The sequence below is a fragment of the Gekko japonicus genome, unplaced genomic scaffold (genome assembly GCF_001447785.1).
Source record: "Gekko japonicus isolate JY-2015 unplaced genomic scaffold, Gekko_japonicus_V1.1 scaffold206, whole genome shotgun sequence".
Classification (NCBI taxonomy): Eukaryota; Metazoa; Chordata; class Lepidosauria; order Squamata; family Gekkonidae; genus Gekko; species Gekko japonicus.
The window spans coordinates 1,533,046-1,554,558 of record NW_015160842.1 but is presented as its reverse complement, the minus strand read 5'-3'; the positions used below and the strand labels follow the sequence as shown (position 1 = coordinate 1,554,558).

General features: G+C 41.0%; 1 protein-coding gene across 1 annotated transcript; it reads right to left on the bottom strand.

Moving 5' to 3' along the window:
* Window positions 1-396: 396 nt before the first annotated feature.
* Window positions 397-21,218, bottom strand: LOC107117367 (betaine--homocysteine S-methyltransferase 1). Its single transcript, XM_015419471.1, has 8 exons — window positions 21,107-21,218; window positions 15,589-15,721; window positions 12,812-12,930; window positions 8,181-8,372; window positions 7,219-7,366; window positions 3,741-3,923; window positions 2,214-2,442; window positions 397-1,390 (listed from the first exon to the last, which is right to left on the bottom strand). The coding sequence occupies exons 1-8, from the start codon at window positions 21,140-21,142 to the stop codon at window positions 1,198-1,200; spliced, it is 1,233 nt and encodes a 410-aa protein (XP_015274957.1). The 5' UTR covers window positions 21,143-21,218; the 3' UTR covers window positions 397-1,197.
* Window positions 21,219-21,513: the final 295 nt, after the last annotated feature.

Sequence of the window (21,513 nt, the reverse complement as noted above, 5' to 3'; positions counted from 1 at the left end):
TTCTTCAAATATATAGAAACATTACATACAGGTAGGGGGGTCTTTACCTTTACCTTTTTAGAGGGGGTTAGTTGCTAAACTACAATCAAGGGGATGTTCCACTGCTGCTGCAAAGCAGTGATAATGAAAACAACATGGAGAATCATCACTGTTTGGCCCTAGCATCCAAGACTTCAAAAGATTGCTGTGGTAATACGATGCACTGTGAAACAAAATTAGAAATTCCTTTTCTCAAAATGAAGATTTAAAAGAAAGATTAAATGTATTCAGTGGCCAATTTTCAATCTTACATACAAACTTTCACAAAACTCACCCAATTGTTTTTAAAACCCCTGTACAGAATCTAGTTTTGGTCTGATGTCTTACAACAAGGAAGTTTCAGTTCTGCACATTCAATAATTTGAAAATCTTTATTGGTGTTAACATAAGCCATTTCTCTTACATAAGTACACTGCTGAAGTCCTACATATACTGAGCCTCTGTCCAGTATTTACCAGATATTAGTGATGCATTTAGCTACATGCAAGAGCATTTTAACATGTTAGCATCCTGATGTTTGCTTGGCTCCATGGGAAATTCATTTTCAGCAGCGGAATTTCTGCTTTATTTTTTTCTTGAATATATGTTTAGAAATAGCACTGGCCTCTCAAGTCTCCCAATATGTGACCAACAGAAATGTTTGAATAATGAGTTGCATCTTGTTTGATCATGTTTCAGAGAATTTTAAAATGACACAGATGTTATTTCACTATTATTTTAAACTTATTCTGAGAAAAAGAGCCTTGTCCAAAGCAATACTGATACTCTCTCATTCCCTAAACAGTGCTTTGTTTATAGGAAAACAAACTAACAGTGCAATCATAAACTGAATTACATCCTTCTAAATCCACTGAAGTGCAACTACACTGCTAGCCTCAGTCTAAAAGAGAATGGGCACAATCCAGAGAAAATTAAGCATCCCTAACTCCCTCTGAAATAAACAAGACTTGGCTTCAGCACTAAGCACATTCACTAGGAATAATGTCCTACCGAACATGGTATGACATACTTTTGAGTAGACAGTCTGCTTATAGAGCACTCAATATTTTGATTTCAATTGGACTGGAACATGACAAACTTTCTTTGGATTATTCATATTGGCTGTGATCCAATGGGTTTCTTGTGAGACCAGAAGGCCCATGTGAAATTGATAAACATTCAGGGCATGATGTTGGATTTGAACTTCTGTTTCGTGAAGAGCTCTTTTAACTGATCTTGACTTGTGGCTTCTTTCTGCTGCATCAGCTCAGCATCTCCTTTGGTCACGCCCCAGCCATCTGGCTTTGAAAGTGAGGGGCAATAGGGTCGACCTGAAGCAGGCAACAGATTTTCCCAGTATTCTTTCCTCGCCCTAGGTTATATAAAAAAGAAAAAACCTGTTGTACGTATACATAATCAAAGAGGGCTTTATACAGGCTATACTTCAAACTACCTCATTAGTAACAAGATCCAGTTTCTGACCAACAGCAATTAAGTAATTATGTAATACATTAAATCAGGGTATCAATCATTAAAACCATAGACTTTCCAAGGATTCCTAGAACTGACGGACATAATTCCTGGGTTTAACCCAGAAGTAACGTTGTTCTGTCAGTCGATTGTGGCCTCTCTATGTCCTCACCCACTTGACTCCCGCTGGTTGGTAATGGCTGGCAACTCTAGTTCTGTTTGAGATCTTCTGGATACCTCCCCGCATGTTTTAAACATGGTTTTATTCAGGAGAACTTATCCGGCACACAAGAAGTAATAATTCTTACTGAATCCAATATATTCAGATTTACTAATCATGGAATAGCTGCCAGCCAAAATTGGAATGAGCAGCTTTTCTGTAGTCACTAAATCTGAGGAAACTTAAAAGTGCATAGCTGTTGAATAAGTCCATTTACTTTGCAGTAAACCATAAGAGATTTAATTCAGCCAGAATATTAACCTTAATTTATGCACTGAGGAATGCCTTGTACCCACTGATTTTGTCCTGCTATTTAGGCTTATAAATCTTCCCTTTCAAGCCTGTTCTTGTGCACGTAGCTCTGTCCGAGAACACTGAACATTCTACAACTTCTCAGCAATCTTCTAAGCTGCGTTTCCTAAATAATTTGCTATGAGTCAAAAAAAATTCTAGAACAAAAATGATTTACTGGGCTATTTTAGTCTCTCAGCTCAAATATACTGACCTTGCTCTGATCCAGGGTTTGGTATGCATGCTCAAACCGTTCCCCCAGCTGCCATGTTTTTCAGAAGCTTGCGGCAAAAACCCTCTTTCTGAAGCCAACTCCTCAGCAATTGCTCTGATGTGATATGGTTCAAAGCCACAGCAGCCGCCAATATATCGGATCCCTAAATTGTAGGCTTCTCTTGCATATTTGTGTACATCCCATCTGGTAAGAATCCTTGGCTCCAAAGCTGTAATGATAAAATAATTGTTTTAGCTTCACTCTTGCCTGGGTATTTTACATAGAATTTGTAAAGCTATTATGATTATCCCCCCAAAATTTCAGAACATATTCATTCTGTTTGGAGTTCATTAACCAGACTGGGAAACAAATATGCCATTATTCACTACTTTTTACTTTTTAAATAGTTTCTTGGTAGTGGCAAGAACTCAGCCTTAAACTCTGGGAACAGCCTCTCTTCTAAGGTACCTGAAGTCAAAGCCAATTTGAAGAACCATCCTGGGAGGAGCTGTTCCAAAATTATGGACAGACTCTGCCTACAGGAACCCAAGTTTTCTTTTTTTGGCAGCACACTTATTTTTCCAATCCCCAGACTTGCAGAAATTTTCAAATTTTAGTTAGGAGAGAGGTACAGCATAGGAGAAAGACAGTGGTGAAAGAAAGCAAATTTAGCTCCTTCCTGCTCTGCAAAGAGCTCAAATGCCATAGTAAGGTCACATACTGCAAAAATCTGTATGAGCCAGGAAGTGAATCCCTACCGTGCACTTCTGTTTCCAGTTCCTACATCCAGCACACTTCACTGACAGAGGGCCAAGCTACACCTGTCAGTCACATATAGTTTATAGTAATTAAAAATAAAATAAAATACAACCACTGAACCTGAAATCTAATATCAAAGTTCCACTAGGGTGGGGAAAAGTTTTCTACAACCTCTTTGCCCTCAGGCAATTTTTCTCCTAAAAACCTTGCCGTGGGGAGGGGGGGGCGTGCTTGTGTGTGTGGTTTTGATATTTTTATATGAGGTGTAATTGGGCCCCTATATGTTTTTTAATTCTTTACAAATAAATACATGTATTTTTTATATTATATATCTTAATTTTTAATTCTCGGCCCTCTATTCTGTTTTACTTACCTTTTTAGGTTCTTGAGCCTAGGTTTCAGGGTTAAGTTTGTTTTCCTTTTTTGTTCACAGCCAATTCTACCTAAGACACAATCCCATACTGCATTATGTTGTGTGGGTTTTGGGCGGGGGGGGGGATCTCATATTCATTGCAGTTAATGAACATGGCTTGCCTTTGCCTTAAATTTTAAGTATTTTAACATCAATTCCGATCTTATGAATATACTTGCAGAAGAAAACTCATTAAAAAAGAGCAAGAGTCCAGTAGCACCCTAAAAACTAACAAAATTTGTGGCAGGGTATGAGCTTTTGTGAGTCATTGCTCACTTCTTCAGAAAACTCATCTGAGTCAGCCAATTAAAAGACTGTAACCTTAAGAGTGTCTGATGTAGCACATAAACTCTTACCAAAAGGAAATTCTGGTAGATCAATGAAACCTTGCTTCCCACAGTCAGGTGTATGAAATGCAAGTGGCTGTGACATCAGATACGCTTTTAGCTTAGCCGCTTGCAAGCCTTCTTTCATGAGCTTCACTGTTTTGAGGCAGGTTTCTGGATCAAAATGACAGTTGACACCAACAATAGAAGCACCTATAAGGACAAAGAGGAAAGTTTCCCATAATGTCTTTCATCGTCAACATAAGTTATAACTCGAATAATGCTTTTAGCTTATGTAGTCTGTGTTCACAGTGCCCTTTTTGATGTTACGTTTTCTGAAATGTATGACCTTTCTACCTATTTAGAGAATTTATATGCCACTTCTTCAGAGACCAGCTTGAAGCAATTATGTCATACTTCAACCTCCTCTTTTATTCCTGCATATCCCCTCCACCCAGGGGGCTGGTAAAAATTACCGTCATTTTGGAGTTATTTTCGGACAGTTAAGTATTTCAATGCTGTTTTAACTCAATTATATTGTATGTATTTCGGATGTAAGCTGCCCTGAGCCCTGCTCGCAGGGAAGGGTGGCCAATAAATCAAACATAATAAATACATATGTACATAATGTCGTGAAAGTGTATGTTTGGAAGCTGCCTGAAAATAGCAAAAGACATAGGTGTTTATTATATCAGATGCTAGTATGAGACCCACACTTTGCAAGGTGGAGTTCACATGTCCTGTATTCTGAACTGACCTTTCTAGCATTATAAAACATGTATTTTTGGTATGATCAGATTCCTTCAGTTCTGCCCCATTATTATTCCATAGTTCTATTATGCCTTTGATTCTGCTCCAATTACTTACTGTCAAGAAAGGAGGATTTCAGAAAGTCTGTAGAAAATTTTGTGCAAGAAAAAAAATACGAATATGTATTAAAAATAAATGATCAGCTTGCCCCCACAATAATGTATTGTTGTTGCTTTTCAACTGAAGCAGAACAGCACTTTTGCAACATAAAAACATTTTAAAAATCTGGCAACAAACTCAAAGGTTGAGTTCTGAAGTGGATTTATTTCTTCTGTTATAATCGTTTTTATGTCCCAAAATACATCTCCAACATTATTCATTCCTTTCTGGTGTGTGTGTGTGTGTGTGTGTGTGTATGGAACCCATATATATATATATATGGAACCCCAGGGAGCAATTCAGCATAAGAAGATTTCACAAACACTTCCATAATTTTCTCCTTGCAAGAACATGCATTTGAGTCACAGCTGACTCATGGAAACCTCATCCATGAAGTGTCCCAGTCAAGAGATGAGCGGAAATGGTTTTCCATGGCCTTCCTCTGTGTAGTGACCCCAGTCTTCCCTGGTGGTCTTCCATTCAAGTACTAACTCTGGCACTGACTTTGCTTAGCTTAAGAGCTCACGAGCTCAGGCTAAACTGGGCTATTTTCTCATTACTCAGTTTAAAAACTTATAAGGAATACCAATTTTAGAAGATCACAGAAGTCATGTTCAGGGAATATCATGGTCAGTGATGGTTCATGAGGTTTGTTGCTGGGAATAACCCAGCAGCTTCCATCACTGAGCACTGCTGAAGAGGAAGGAGTTGCCAGGTTAACTTTCTTTAATCTAATTTCCCCCTTATAACAGAGCTGCTGTTTCTCACTCTGAAACCCAGCTGATGAGATCTTTTTAGTCATGGTGGGTTGCAGTCATAACAGTGCAAGACCAGAAGATGTAATACACACTTTCGTATTCACAACAATCCTAACAAATTATTTCTATAGCATATCTAGTTCTTATCCAGATTAACACAACATAACTGTCATTAACTGTACCAGCTACGTCCATAGAACTGATTGGCCACTGTGAGACAGGATGCTGGACTAGATGGACCACTGGTTTGATTCAGCCTGGCTCTTTTTATGTTCTCTAATCTTAGTTGATCAAACCAAGACAGAGTATACAGATTACTCATGTTGATGTAACCTTACTACTCCATAAACCTGACAGAGCTTTGTCCTGGGTCCAGTAATCTCCACCCAAACTCATAGCCTTTATGTGCATTCTCTGTTGGATCCCTAAATCAATGTCATCTCTGATGAGATAGTAGTCACTCCATTGTTGATATATTACAATATAATAATCAACATGCTAAACATGTGGTTGAAGACTACAAACATCTTACAGTAATAAGAAGTTGGAGCTATACTACAACATTAGATCAATACTACACAGCTAGAGGGGAAGAGTCCAACAAATCACTGGCCAATTGGGTTCTTCAGAAAAAGATCCTGTAGTATGTTATTGGCTGAGAAGGAGCTTTTATGCATTTGCAGAGATCATGGACTGGATTCCATGGAAGATCTCTCCATGTGCAACTGTCTTTATGCAAGCAGAAGCCATAAAATACTTGCTGTTTGTTTCCTGAAGTAAAGGAGATGGTATTCTCCTTTTATTTGCATGCCAAGACAGAGTAACCAAATTAAATGAACTCATTTGAACTATCTATCGTACATTCCACACATCTGCCATTGGCTCCAGCTCACAGTCAGTCAAAATTAGATCCAAACTACATGTTGCTTGTGTCTAGCTGCAAGTCCCTGTGATCATTTGATAGATGTAACATGTAGTTCAGCTCTTATACAAGCTCTTTTAGGAGCGTTTCAATATATTGACAGATGATCCCCCTTTGCCTAGAGAGGATGCCACTTCGTCAAAGCATAAGCCTCTTATTAGTCTTCAGCAGTTGAAGCAGATTACAAGATCACATGTAAGTTATCCACATTCACACTTTTTAAAATTCTGTTTATACTCTTCACCTAAAGCAGAAGGGTCACACTCATAAATGTGTTGGGTCACGTGTGCCATAAGACATAATGCCAGGTACCAGAGATATAAATTGGACAAAGAACAGCAGCTCATAAGCTCCAGGTTGGTGTATCCTCACTGCAAGGCCCCATGGGCTGGGAGAGGGTGGGAAAACCCAAATGGGTGGACTGGAGATCCCGCAATGCAGCACTGGGCAGACACTTCCATGCTGCTTGACTGAGGCAGACAAGGTTGTTCAGCCATGCTGAAGCCACAATTGAAGTGGCTCCACCCACTCCCCTCCCCAAGCAGTCTCCTTTTCCCTCCCTTGCACCAGGCTGCACAAGAGCCCTGGATGGGCCTTATATTTGACACCCCCGGCCTAAGGAATAGGGGGATTAGAGATTTTAAAATAAAATAAATAAAAGCCATTTGTAAATATTTTTTCAATATACAGCTGACAAGTTAGCTGCCTGCTGTGCCTAATGAAGAGCTTTATACACCTTCACAATTTGCAGACTTCTTCCCAAATATAGCTAACACAAGAGTGAAGTTGTACAAAGGAACATTGCACAGTTTCTTACTTCCAACAGGTACATCATCTATAGCAGCTGTTTAGCAGTTTTCAGGTCATAAGTATTAATATTTTCTTACAACCAATGATTATGGGAGAAGTAGACCCTTACCAGCTTTTACAAGCCGAACAGCACATTCTCCGGGAAGAACACCATGCATGTCTCCCTCTGGGCCAATGCACATAGTAGCCGCAACCGGCTTCCCAGATTCCTTTAAGGTTTCAACAGCCCATACAGCTTCTTCAGAATGTTCAAAATACTACAATGTATATTAAAAACAACAGAGTGGGTAGAGTAGAAAGAGATTCAGAGGTACTGTGTTGACAACATTTGAAAACAAAATTCAAAATTCAAAACAAAATTCAAACAACAGTTTGTTTTTAACATTACCTATGTACATACTGTCAAACGCAACTGACTTACGGCAACCCCAGTGAGGGGTTTCCACAGCAAGTGAGAAGCAGAGGTGGTCTGCCATTGCCTTCCTCTGCAGTCTTCCCCTCATTCAAGTACCAACCCTACTTAACTTCTGAGATCTGACAAGATCAGGCTATACCATACCATTCCACATCCTGTTTTTACATTAAAATCCTAAATATTCAAAATGTTTCCACATAAAGAGCTATTTGACTTTGGGGTGATGGTCAAATAGCAAACTAACTTTAGCACCAGGACAAGTTAGGATATAGATTTAAATAAGAATGGTTAAAAGAATGTATAACAAACAAATGGGAATGGTAGATGTTCAACATCCTGGGAACTAGACACAAATTAACATAGAAGATACAAGGCTCATTTCTACCACATTCTGTGCTTTCAGAAGCGAGTCAAAGAAGGAACAGAGTTACAAAAAGCACATGCTGGACAAGATCTTGGAATGTGGAACAATGCAAATGTAACCTACCTACCTCTTTAACCTTAATTCCAGAACTGAACTTAATTCATATATTAAAGAAAACACTGTTATACACTGCAGAGTATCACAAATATTCTGGTTTGTTTGTTTTTCACCCATCATGAAGGCCTCTGTCCTCACTGGGAGCACTCACTGTTCCTTTAATGGTTTCATTTACCTCTGCAATTAAGAAGTCCACATTCTTTTTCTGAAAAACTTCTAGCTGCTTCCGAAAGATCGTTTTAACTTCAGCTTCATTCTTGCCACTTAAGTATGAAGGTGTCTGACTGACACCCCCGGCCACCAGAGCATCTCCTTCTTCAGCCACTTTTTTTGCAATGTCACAGGCAGCTTCATTTACTTTCTGGCCCTAACAGTACAAAAACACATTCAGTGGTGACTACACCCTTATACTGTAGAAAACAAAATGAATCAGAGCTGCAAATATACTGTACATATTTGATCAATCAGCATAACATAATTTCCTAAAGACAGGTGAGGTTTTCAATAGCGGGTTCAAAGGGTTTCACTGGTGGTGCTCCTGATATCTCCCTGTTTGAGCTCATCTGTGATGAGGTGAGTCTCTTTAGGACCCGGCAGCAACTGGTGGTTGGCTGAGTCACACACACATTGGTCAGATTGCAGCAGTTAGCTCCTCCTGTTGGATTTTCTGCACCAGGCTTCAGAAAAGATCGTCGGCTCAGGGAAGGAGTGAGGGAGGAAGCTTGATCCCTGCTCTCCTTTTTTTTATAAACATGGCAGCTTTCCTAGACTTCAGTTTTTATTAACATTGGGATTCTGGCTCACCTCAGAGGAAGGCTCTAGTGGGGGCTCTGTAGGTGCATGCCAAGCAGACCCCCCTTGCCCTGGGGCCTTTGATGTAATTAGCTGGTGGGCTCCCCCAAGGCCCCATCCCCCCAAAATCCCTAGCTATGGGGCTGATCCAAAGCAACATCTGAATCAACTTTCCCTTTTGCAGCCTGAAGCTATAGCTAGGGTGTTTTGGAAAAGTGTGGTCTACCATTGTATCCTCCTTGCCCAGAGAGAATGAAGAAAAGGGTGGGATTAAAATGGAGGGATGGATAGATCTGTTAAGTGGTTTTAAAGCTAATTCAGTCAGAACAACAAGTATCTGAAGAAGTGAGCTGTGACCCATGAAAGCTCCTACCCTGCCACATATTTTGTTAGTATTTCAGGTGCTGCTGGATTCTCGCTCTTTTCTAAGCTTACCACAGAATTTTGAAATATTTCAGAATACAGTTTCAGAGGGTTGCCGTGTTGGTCTGCAATACAACAGCTAGATTTGAATCCAGTAGCATCTTAGAGACAAACAAGATTTTGGGGGTATAAACTTTTGAAGGGAACTTTTCTTTCACAAAGCTTATACCCCCCCCCCCCCCGAGCCTTGTTGGTCTCTACAGTACTACTGTACTCAAATCTAGCTGTTCAGAATAGAGGCTACAAATCAATGTAAGATTCTTGATATTAAATTAATATACCATACAGATACAAATAAATCTCTGAAAACTAATACTAAATGGGGAGGGGGACTAACTCAGATAATTTGGAAGGTGTCATAATTTTGAATATATTGGAAGACGTCATGATTTTCAATATAGATTACTATTGATGCAAATCCATATCCAAACTATAAAAGGCAGGCAAGGACTGAGTATGGAATATTTTATACAAACTCACCTCAATGTATGGTGACTATTTTTCATTCATTTTAGTTTTGGGGGATAAAGCAGGTCTTTTAAGGACCCAAAAATTTGCCTGTAGTCAAAGCTTGTTTATATGCAGTGTGGATAGAAAAAACACACCGAAACCATTTTTATTTCTCAGTCTCTCTGTGGCCACCACTCTCCTCCACAAGGGCTTTTTAAAAAACCCAGCAAATGACATATCATTATGGCATTATAAAGGCCTGTGTTCGGGCTGCTAACTTCCAGGTGTTGGCTGGAGATCTCCTGGGATTACAACTGATCTCCAGGTGATAGAGATTATTTCACTTGAAGAAAACTGACACTTTGGGAGGTAGACTCTATCGCATTATACCCCATTGAAGTCCCTCCTGTCCCCAAATCCCACCCTCCCCAGGCTCTACCCCCAAAATCTTCAGGTGTTTCCCAAACCAGAGCTGGCAACCCTAGCCTATATACCAACCCTAGCCTATACACCCTAATCATCTTGGTTGCCCATCCTTTGTACTTTTTCTAGCTCTGCAATGTCCTTTTGGAGATACGGTGACCAGAACTGTACACAGTATTACAAATGAGGCTACACTATAGATTTATACAGGGGCATTACAGTATTGGATGTTTTATTCTCAATCCCTTTCCTTATAATTTCTACCATATAGTTTGCCTTTTTCACTGCTGCAGCACACTGCGTTGACACTTTCATTGAGTGATTCACTATCACCCCAAGATCTTTTTCCGTCTCAGTGTTCAGACCCAATTAGCCTATACCAGAAGTTGGGATATTTTGTTCCAATGTGCATCACCTTACACTTATCAACACTGAACTTCATTTACCACATTGTTGCCCATTCACCCAGTTTGTGGATGTTCTCTTGGAGCTCTTCACAGTCAGCCTCAGTTTTCACCATCCTGAATAATTTGGTGTCATCTGCAAACTTGGCCACTACACTACTCACCCCTAGTTCCAGATCATTGATAAATAAATTAAATAGTACCAGCCCCGATATTGATCTTTGTGGGACCCCACGGCATATTTCCCTCCACTGTGAGAACTGTCTCTTTGCTTCCTGTCATTTCACCAGTTTTTAATCCATAAAAGAACCCATCCTCTTATCCCATGACCACTAAGTTTACACAGGAATCTTTGGGGAGATACCTTGTCAGAAGCCTTTTGAACGTCTAGATGTATAATGTCTACTGGGTCACCACTAGACAGTGGTTGTTCACTTTCTCAAAGAACTCCAAAAGGTTGTTGGAGTAGGACTTCCCTTTGCAGAAGCCATGCTGATTTTTGGGTCAGCAGGCTTTGTCCGCCTGTGTGCTTAACAACTGTATCTTTGATTACAGTTTCTACCAATTTGCCTGGGTCAGACATTAGCCTGACTGTAATTCCCTAGTTTCCCTCTGGATCCCTTTTTAAAAATTGGTGTCACATTTTCTACTCTCCAGTCTTCTGGTACAGCGACTGAATTGAGTGATGGGTCACATATATGGGTTCGTAGATCAACGATCTCCAATCTGAGTCCCTTAAGAACTCTCGGGTGTATGCCATCAGGACCTGGAGACTTTTCAATTTTTAATTTCTCCAGTAAGTCTAGAATTTCATCTCTGATCATCTCAATTTGGCTCAGTTCTTCAGACTTCCTTCCTGTGGCATGGGTATGTGCCCCGCACTTTCCACAGTGAACACAGAAGCAAAAAAGTCATTGAGCTTCTCTGCCCTCTCCCCACCTTCCTTTACCAATCCCTTTATTCTTTTGTCATCCAAAGGCCACACTGCTTCTCTTGCTGGTTTCCTGCTCTGGATATATTTAAAAACAGGTTTATCGTCTTGATGCTTTTAGCAAACCGTTCCTCAAAAATTTGTGCTCTGGAAACTGTTTGTAGCCTTTAAGGTGCTAGGTTTCCATTACTTGAAAGCCAGTCGAATCTGACTCTAGGGTTGTGGTGCTCATCTCTGTTTCCAAGCCGAAGAGCCAGCGCTGTCCGAAGACATTTCTGTGGTCATGTGGCCAGTATGACTAAATGCCAAAGTGCACAGAACGCTGTTACCTTCCCACCAAAGTGGTCCCTATTTATCTACTTGCAATTTCTTGCTTTCGAACTGCTAGGTTGGCAGGAGCTGGAACCAGGGACGGGAGCTCACTCCGTCATGCGGCACTCGTATCTCGAACTGCTGAACTACCAACCTTCCAGCCTGCAGTTCAGCGTCTTAACCACTGAGCCACCACAGCTCCTTCACTCAAATTTCTCTGAATGAGGACCAAAGGTCAAATTCTCCATCGTATTCCAATTAACTGACAAATCGGATATCCTCACAATAAGAAGAGAAGAGAAGAGAAGAAGAGATTGGATTTATACCCCGCCCTTCACTACCCAAAGGAGTCTCAGAGCGGTTTACAAATTCCTTTCCCTTCCCCTCCCCACAACAGACACCCTGTGAGGTAGGTGGGGCTGAGAGAACTCTGAGAGAAACTGCTCTTTTTCAAGAACAGCTGTGCCAGAGTTATGGCTTTCCCACAGTCATCCAGCCAGGGGCAAATGGAGGAGTGGGGAATCAAATCCGGTTCTCCCAGATTAGAGTCCACGCACTTAACCACTACACCAAACTGGCTCTCTTCTTCACTATTTGTATGATATTATTTCACAAAATATAGAGTTACTTCTGAGTATAGAAATACAAATTGCCACCTATAATTGGCAATTTTAGCCCTTGGCACTTCATCTTTTCCATAATACTGACTAAACGATGTGAGGGGGGAAAATTACAGTAATATTACCCAGCTTCAATCTGATCAAGTCCAATTTGTTTTTAATTATGCATCTGTTTTTGAACTGAAAAATAACATCTTTCCTATGCCCTTTCAGTCTTACTATATGCTATTTTAATTTTTATTTCTACATCTTGAGCAGTACAATCCTAAGCAAAGTTACATCTTTCTAAGTCCATTGAAATCAATGTTCTTAGAAAGGCATAACTCTGCTTAAGACTGCTCTGTAAATAAATCAGTTGGGTCTTGCTAGGGTGTTCTGTTCTGTGGGTTGAAACTACTTATTTTTGACAAGTCGACAGAATTATTAATAAAAAACAGATGAAACTACTCACAGAAAATTTAGCAGCTACATAGTTTCCCCTGTTCTCCAATTTGTCTTCACTGGCATAAAAGGTGAAGGTTTGTAAAACAGTGGATCCAGCCCTGAGAAATTCTCGATGCAGCTGAGAAACTGAAAAATGTAAAAGAAAAAACAAAACAAATGTAATGTTAGCTTTGTGGCTTAAACACTCCTGTTATATTGGGTTGTGGATCACAATAACTTTTGTGAATCTTATAGTTTGGATAGAAAATGGCTAATTTATACTCTGTTCATTCAGATATTACCCTGAAATTACTTCTCCAGGTAGAACTAGCTGCTGTGAAACTAGGTTTTCCGGGTAGTATTTCTGCTTGAAATTCAAGAAGAAAATGTGATGGTATGTAAATAAGTGAGAGAAAAGGCCTCTCGGAATGTTAAGTGAAAGTTACATTCACAGTATCTATCACATTTTTATCCTGTCTTTCCTTCAAGGAGCTCACAACAACATATGTGGTTCTCCGGTTTTATCCTCAGAACATTCCTGTGAGATATGTTAGGCTGAGAGAAAATCTTGGGGTCATTCATGGCTGAGTGGAAATCTGAATCCAGGTCACCATCAGTTTCCTGTCTGTAAAACAGGAAGAATAGTAACTTGTTTCACCATTCTAGCTGAAGCTGCAGGAGAGACAATAATTTATATACTTAAATTTCTAACCCCACCTAGTCTCCTGGTGTGATATGTAGGAACATTTTCAGTTGGAGATGTATAGAGACAGCTTTCTACTCCAAATGGACAACAGCTACCACTACGCTACATATATACACATTTTTATACAGCAGAGGGCACTATGATATGCACAAACAGACCAGAAGTTATACCTACTTACAAAAGGAACTTACTTCCTTGTATATTTGCTCAAAATTGTTTTGGCAGAACTTCCTTGAACTCCATAGCAATTTTTTGTCATGCTGCTTATACTAGCTATTTCACAATAACCAAGGCTTTATTGCTTAGTGCTCAGCAGGTCTCATGAATTTCCTGGCATACTGAATTAAGAGCACTATCCAGTTTCAAGGACACTTTGACATTACTTTTAACAGACACAGATATTGTAAGTCCCAAATCCTGACCCATGCAAATACCCCTTAAGAATGATTTATAGTTGCATCTGTTTCATGCTTAAGACCTATGGTTGCCTGGTTGATGTAAAGAGTCTTTCCGGATACATTTCATTAGTGAAATGCTTCATTATTACATTTTTATCTTTCCCAGTAATGACACCAGGTTTCCTGTTACCTCATCCCACCGTGGCAATGGCAGCTTTGCCTGTGGAGACATACAAATGGAAGCAGGACTATATGTTGCACACAGGGTGGCTGCTGAAAATAGCATAGCACCTAACAGCTGCCGGCATCAAAATAGAGACAGATACCCTAAAGACTACTGGACTAATCCAACATAACTATAGGTTATCAGAGCCTTTATGTCATTCTTTTCTGTGTAAATCCAGGGTTGCATTTCCACTAAATGCCCCTGCAGGTATAGGTGATAAACCATGTATTTTTTAAAAAACTTTTATTTAAAGTATTCCTGCAACTGGACAATTATAAAGTTGCATTATAGGGCAACAATTCTGTATAAAACAGGTCATGCAGTTCCTTCCAGATAAAAACATTATCCCTTTTTTTCCTTCTGAGAGAAGGTATTATTTGGGGTGCCTCTTAAAATGTTAGCACTGTGCAGACACATGAATTAGGGAGCTTTGAGTTTCATGCCTTAGGCAATTTTCTGTTTGCGTTGTTTCCTAATATCTATAATTATAACCCTGTTGCATTGGTGCTGGATGTCTTGTGCTATCTGACTGAATTGTTTTCTATATGTTGTAATTTGTCTTGAGTCTCAGTGAGAAAGGCAGGCTATAAATGAAATAAATAAATATTTCAAAATAAAAGTGAGCACAATTCAGAGAAAATTATAAATGCAATCCTAAACAGAGTTACCCCTTTATCAGTTCACTGAAGTCCCTAGGATTAGAAAGGTGCAACTCTGTTTAGGACTGAGCAGTAAGTGCACTTTGATCCCATTGAAGTCTTTGTGCTAATATGTATTTAAATGTTTTCAATGGTTCTAATGTACAATGTAACCAGTAATCTCAGCCCAATTAGATGTCAATCACCATAACTAACTTTTTCCATTTGTTTCAAAGGGACCTAGCCAAGACCAATTTACCTGGATTTTGGCCAATGTGTTTATTCTACAGCTGAAGAATTTTACATACCCTACAAGGTATGCAGAGACCACCATGGTGCAGTGATTACAGTGTTGGGCTAGATCTGGAAGACCCACATTTACATCCCCACTTTGACATGGAAGCTCACTGCATGACCTCGAGCCAATCCCTCTCTTGCTCCCTAACCTACCTCACAGGGTTGCTGTAAGGATAAAGAAGAAGAGAAGAAGAGATTGGATTTATACTTCTCTCTTCACTCGGAGTCTATGAGCAGTTTACAATCTCCTTCTCTTCCTCTCCCCACAACAGACACCCTGTGAGGTAGGTGGGGCTGAGAGAGCTCTTTTGAGAACTGCTCTTGAGAGAGCAGCTCTCAGAGAACTTTGACTGACCCAAGGTCACCCAGCAGCTGCATGCGGAGGAGTGGGGAATCAAACCCAGTTCTCCAGATTAGAGTCTGCTGCTCTTAAACACTACACCAAACTAGCTTTCAAAAGTGGAGGAGGAAGTGTAAGATGCTTTGGGTCCCCACTGGAGAGAAAAGTAAAATATAAATTAAATTACAAATTAGACTAACCTGCTTCTGGGTGTTCTACTGCCGCTTCTGGAGTCCAAGGGCCAGCTTTCACATAGCCCCTCTTTTCAAGGGCGATGACAAATCCTCCATCACCAATTACAACTTCCCCGGCATCTAGTCGTTCTAGGATGCCCTAAAATAGTAACATATAGCATATGTATAGTGATTTCAAGTGTATAAAGCATTTCATGTAGCATATCTTGCAATTGGTACAATGCTGCAAGATAGGTCATATTATCCTATAACTCTCATATTGCAGGTGGGAAGCTGAGGCAGAGACAGAGATGGGGGACGGGGGGATGAGGGGGGAGAGAGAGGCTTGCCTAAAACTATCTATCATAGATCATGGATTCATGAGTGTAGCGATATTGGAACCAGGGACAGACTTGTAACCAGAAATGTTATGGTGAGCAAACGATGAATGGGTGGGGAGGACAGGATTATTATAAGGCTGCAAAACACACACCCTAAGCACACTTACAAGGGACTAACTCCCATTAAATAGAGTGGGATTTACTTCTGCATATGTATGCTTAGGGCCTCATTGCTATTAAACTGAAAATTCATTTTAAATGCCAGGTGACGAATTATGTATCTAGGTCTTTGTTTCCAGAGTGAGCACATTCAAGACAGGCTAGTTACACTTGTACAATGTAGCATTATCTGTCTTAATTTTGTAGCATTATCCATCTTAATTTTTGCACTTCACACACATGAAACCACAGTCTCATTTGTGACATATTATATCCAACTCTGTGGCAGGTAACTGAGAGGTCTCTAAACATATTTGGAGGAAGGAGGTGGAAATGGATTGTTCTAAATTACTTCAGAATACTTCACATATGCACATAAGAAAAGCTTGGGTTTCAGTTAAATAAGAAGGAACGAGGAAAAACGGCAGGGCCAAAGAGGAACATAGTACTAGAGGATGCCATTAAACTTGGCCCTGCCACTTAATTGAACTAATCAATATAACATGTACATAACACTATTAAAAAGTTGCACTAAATCACTGGCTATTATTAGCAGTCGGAACTTGGTGGGAAAATGAGCAGAAATAAACAAAACGCTCTTTACCACTGAATAAGCCACTGAATAAGATCACCCAGAGCTTCAGGACTTGGCATCATCAATATGCAGATGACACTCAATTCTATATTTCATTATCTAAGCTTATATGTGTGTCTGTCCTGGCTCTGAACCAGTGCTTTTTAGACTTTGGTCTGGTGGATAAGGCAGAACAAGGTGAAGCTGGACAAGACAAAGATGCTACTGGTTGAGCAGGCTGATATTTTACAGTGATTCGATCCACTAGTACTGGATGGAGTGAAACTGGCCTTTGCAAAGCAGGTTGAGAGCCTGGGGATGCTCATGGGCCTAACTCTTGGTGTTTGTAAAGCAGGTTGGTGTGGTGGCCAAGAGTTCCTTCTTTCACCTGCACCTGACTTGGCAACTCTCACCCTTCTTAGACTCAACTGATCTGGCCATGCTAATCCATGCTTCTGTAACCCCATAGTTGGACTGTGTAATGTTCTTGAAGTTGGGCTTCCCATGTAGACAACCTGGAAACTTTGGCTGCTTTGTACTGTGATAGCCCAAATGTTTTCAAGAGCCTATGCAAAAACAGCTCCATTGGTTACCAGCTTGTTTTTGAGTCCAATTCAATGACCTTTAAAACCCTCTACAGCCTAGGGCCTATGTACCTAAGCACAGTGTCCTCCCATATATCCCTGAGTGCCAACTGTGCTCCTCAGGCTGCCACCTACTGGTGGTTCTGTAGGGATTTGCAAGTTCTCTCTCTGTAGTCATGAAAGAATGTACATGTTTGTTTGTGCACACTAATTTTCTAGCTAGTTCAGTTAGGGACCCAATGGTAGAGCCTGCATGTATTTGCCGCCAGAGCAAGGCGATGAAATGCATAATTAGTTAGCATTGGGACTCTCCAACTGGGTAATCAATACATTGGGGATGGACTAGAGAATAAGCATTGGTTTCAGTTTTATTGCTCTTTGTTCTTCTCTAGTTTAGAAGCCGTAAAGATGTAAGTTAGAGTGGCTAGTCAGGATGTTTATCCTATGAGAGAGAGAGAGCCAATTTAGTGTAGTGGTTAAGTGCGTGGACTCTAATCTGGGAGAACCGGGTTTGATTCCCCACTCCTCCACTTGCACCTGGCTGGATGACCTTGGGCAAGCCGTAGTTCTGATAAGAGCTGTTCTTGAAAAAAGAGCAGTTTCTGTCAGAGCTCTCTCAGCCCCACCTACCTCACAGGGTGTCTGTTGTGGGGAGGGGAAGGGAAAGGAGTTTGTAAGCTCTCTGAGACACCTTTGGGTAGTGAAGGGTGGGGTATAAATCCAATCTCTTCTTCTATGTTTATTTTCTTTACTCTCCCAGTAAACTCTTTTCTTCACTAGTAAGTAAAGTCTCCTTTTAAAGCTAAGTGGTGTGCTGTGTTATTTCCTCTGCATAATTTTGAATATACAACAGGTTCCCCTACTTAAAGTTGTGCACTTGGCCTCAACTAGAGGCTGTGCCTAGAAATTTTTAGGTCATATTGCAAGGCCATTATGTTTCCCAGGGCTTTTGGTGGGACATACTGCCAGTATCTCTTGGAGGAGGGGGTGTTATTTGTGGGTTTTATGTTGTTGTTTTTAAATTGTAATGTTTTAAATTGCCTTGAGCCATGAAGAAAGGTAGGAAAGGGCACCTTCTGGAGCACTTACTCTTCTTTTGAGCATTTTGTGCCAGATCGTTTTTTAAAAGTTCACTAAATACTGCTCAAGGTGCTATCTGAACAATGTATTCCTTTTTACATGATCTCTCTCAGAGGGTCAGCTGCTGAAGCAATACTAACAGCTGTTCTGGGTTTCTTTTCATATCTGTAATAACAGGTGCTCTTGAACTGTTGCCTCTCAGAGAAAACTTTTTCTGAACATCCGTGAGTTCCTAATATTAGCAACTCTCTTTAGGCATTTTCAAGAAAAATGAAAATGATTTAAAAAACAACAAAGTACAGCCCCAAAATTAAAAGTTACACATATCTAATAATAAAAACTTTAATGAAACTCATGTCAAGGAAGAAGAACTAAGCATGCTGTCAGCAATTATAAAAGTAGTAGGCAGAACTGCCAACTTCTAAATGTGGCCTAGAAATTTCCGAGAATTAAAACTGATTTCCAGATGAGAGAGAGAGAGAGAGATCTCTTCACCTGGAGAAAACAGCTGATTTGGACTATACCCAGCTAAGGTCCTTCCCCTCCCCAAACCTTGCTCTCCCTAAGGTGCCCCCTCCCCAAATCTCCAGGAATTTTCCAACCTGGAGCTGGCAATCCTAGAACTGAGGCAGAAGCCTCCCCCATCCTTATACGAGGTAGTGATCCTGAACCTTTCAACTTCACAGAAAAGGCTTTCCAGAAGCTTCTGCCAAATGCTCTGCTGAGGGTTGGTCACCTATAAGTCTCCGTGTGTCCATTCGAACAATAATAATTCCTTACTTTCAGGCACGCTCCTCTCTTTCTGCCAGTTAATTTTAAATTCTTGCAGCCTGTGTTAGATTTCTTTGTGATTCGGATGGATTCCCAGTACCACTAACTAGCAACAAACCTTCACACTTCCATTCTTTTCCCCTTCCAGTTCTGCATGTTACCAGATACTTCCATTTTTTGCTCACACCATTGCCCAAATTTACTTGGATAGAATCCAGGGTAAAGAGCTCATATCTTGGCCTAACAGCTGCTACTTTCTGCTCTCTAGCATTTTTACAAGCCATGTTCTACAGCCATGATCTGTGCTATTTATCTTAACTGTATTGAGAATATAAAACCCCTCCTCAGTTTTTTCTAGCAATTTTCCTTTGAACATATAACTTCACATATAGCAATCTCTCCTTATATATAATAATTGATATATAATTGAATAGTGGGTGCCAAAGTTCTAATTCTAAAACGCACTCCCTTAGTGTATGGCTGATGGCACTGCTCCTCAGCATATATCGCCACCAATCAGAAGGCAAAGCCCGGGTCCCGCCCACACCACAACTGCTGCGACAACCTGGTCTTTTGCATATGGAAGCTGATTGGACTTCACTCCATTCCACACCTCAAACTCCCCCCCCACGGCAGTTGGAATGTCAGTTGCATATGGAACCTGCTGTATTCTGGTGGTCTGCAGGTCCCAGGTTCATGTTTTAAAAGCAGACTGACACTGTTTGCCCAAAACCAGAGCACTCTCCCAGAGCCTCTTTCTAGATCCCGTTGTATTTATTTCCACAACGGGCCTTATTTCTAGTAATTACCATAAAGACACATACATCCTATCCTCTAACTCCTAACTCCTCATAACTCAAAATAGTATTAACTAAATTATGTTTCTCACTATGCTATGAAATTTTAGAACAGCTGATAGTGAAGTCTTGTTAGGACTGCGCAGCAGCTCCGGTAGAACATTTCCCTGGAGGCAGGAACCACTGCAATTAAACTGGTAAGAAAAGACATTACACTTGATCTCAGTCAAAAGCTGGAGAAGTGATGAATAGACTCAAAGAGGAGTCTGAGTAGCCTGCCCAGGATTGCTGTCTTAGGGAATTGCACTGAAATTATTATTATCATCATGTACTTTATTGGTAGTCCACCTTTCCTATTGAGACACAAAGCAAATCCTATTCATTTTTAAAAGCTTCATAGCCTAGCAATAGGGGCTCAGATATCTGTTGTGTCTGCAAATTCACGCGGGTACAGGAAGCCATGCCCTGTTATAATTATCCAAACTATCAATGTTGGCTAGGGTAAGTGTACTTCAGAAATGTAAGAGCTTCTATAAAGAATTTCATGAGGCATAGGCAGCAAACGGCGTGGAAGAATATTGTGGCACCAACCAATGCTCCCCCCTCTAAGCTGTGGAGCCTTGTGAGCAAAAATTCTACTTTTTGAGCGACTGGCATTAAAACTGTGAGCAAGCGATTTGGCTACTGCATAAATTAGTTTGCTCTGGAGCCATCCTTCCTGAGCTCAGACAAAAAAAATGTGTGAGCCGGAGGCTAAAAAACTGTGAGCTAGCTCACACTAACTCAGCTTAGAGGGAACACTGGCACCAACACTTAAACTTGGCATAGACAAGAGTATCTGTTCGATTCCAGTCCCGTAGCATCTTAGAGACCAACAAGATTTCGAGGGTATGAGCTTTCAAGAATCAGAGCTCCCTAATTTGAAACATCAAGTTTGCACATATACAGGATCAAAGCAGGGCAGAACCTGCCTTTTTCCTTATTACTGGGTGAAAGCTTTAGAGCCTTCTGAAATACATGTGGGTGTCGTGTAGCGTTTTTTTGTTTTGTTCCGAAATGTAGACATCCACTCTGTTCAGTAGCAGCCGGTCTACGGCGCTGTAATAAATCTCTACACAAACCACTGCCCGCTCGATTCGCCGAAAGAGGCGTTTCCACGTTTGGCAGTCGTACAAGCAAGCTCCGAGGGGCTGCTGTTCACCCCAAAGCCAAGCAAGGAGAACTGCCGGAACTTCTTACCCTCTTGGTCTTCGGAGACCCTCCGCCCGGAGACATGACCTAGTCTGTTGATCCCACAAAGCAGCACGACCTGGGCCCCGCCGCTCAGACAAGCAGCGAACGTTTTTGTGAGAGGTCGAAGAGGGACTCCTGCGCGGCAAAGCAGCCTTTTATAGCTCCGGCGGGTGGGCGGGTCCAGAGCGCCGAAGGCAGCTTGGCTGTTCATTGGGAGAAACGGACAAACCCCCCGTCGCTGTGGCGCTCCTATTCCGCCGCAGGCTTCGCGCACGCTTGTGTGTTTTGCTGTCCTGCCACAGCCCAGTTTGGCAGCAAGGGGAAGCGAATGAGAGAAAACAAGTATTTCCATCGTGGCCAAAACCAACAGCCTGCCACACGGCCCTCGGAAACACTTCCAGATATTCTCGGTC

What these genes read in the sequence shown, in the direction of transcription:
- LOC107117367 (XM_015419471.1), bottom strand. Translation starts at nt 21,142, where the DNA reads ATGTCTCCGGGCGGAGGGTCTCCGAAGACCAAGAGG. An exon ending in TGTTCGGCTTGTAAAAGCTG is followed by an intron (nt 3,924 to 7,218) that starts GTAAGGGTCTAC and finishes TTGTCCTTATAG; the next exon opens with GTGCTTCTATTGTTGGTGTC. An exon ending in TCTACCAGAATTTCCTTTTG is followed by an intron (nt 2,443 to 3,740) that starts GTAAGAGTTTAT and finishes TTATCATTACAG; the next exon opens with CTTTGGAGCCAAGGATTCTT.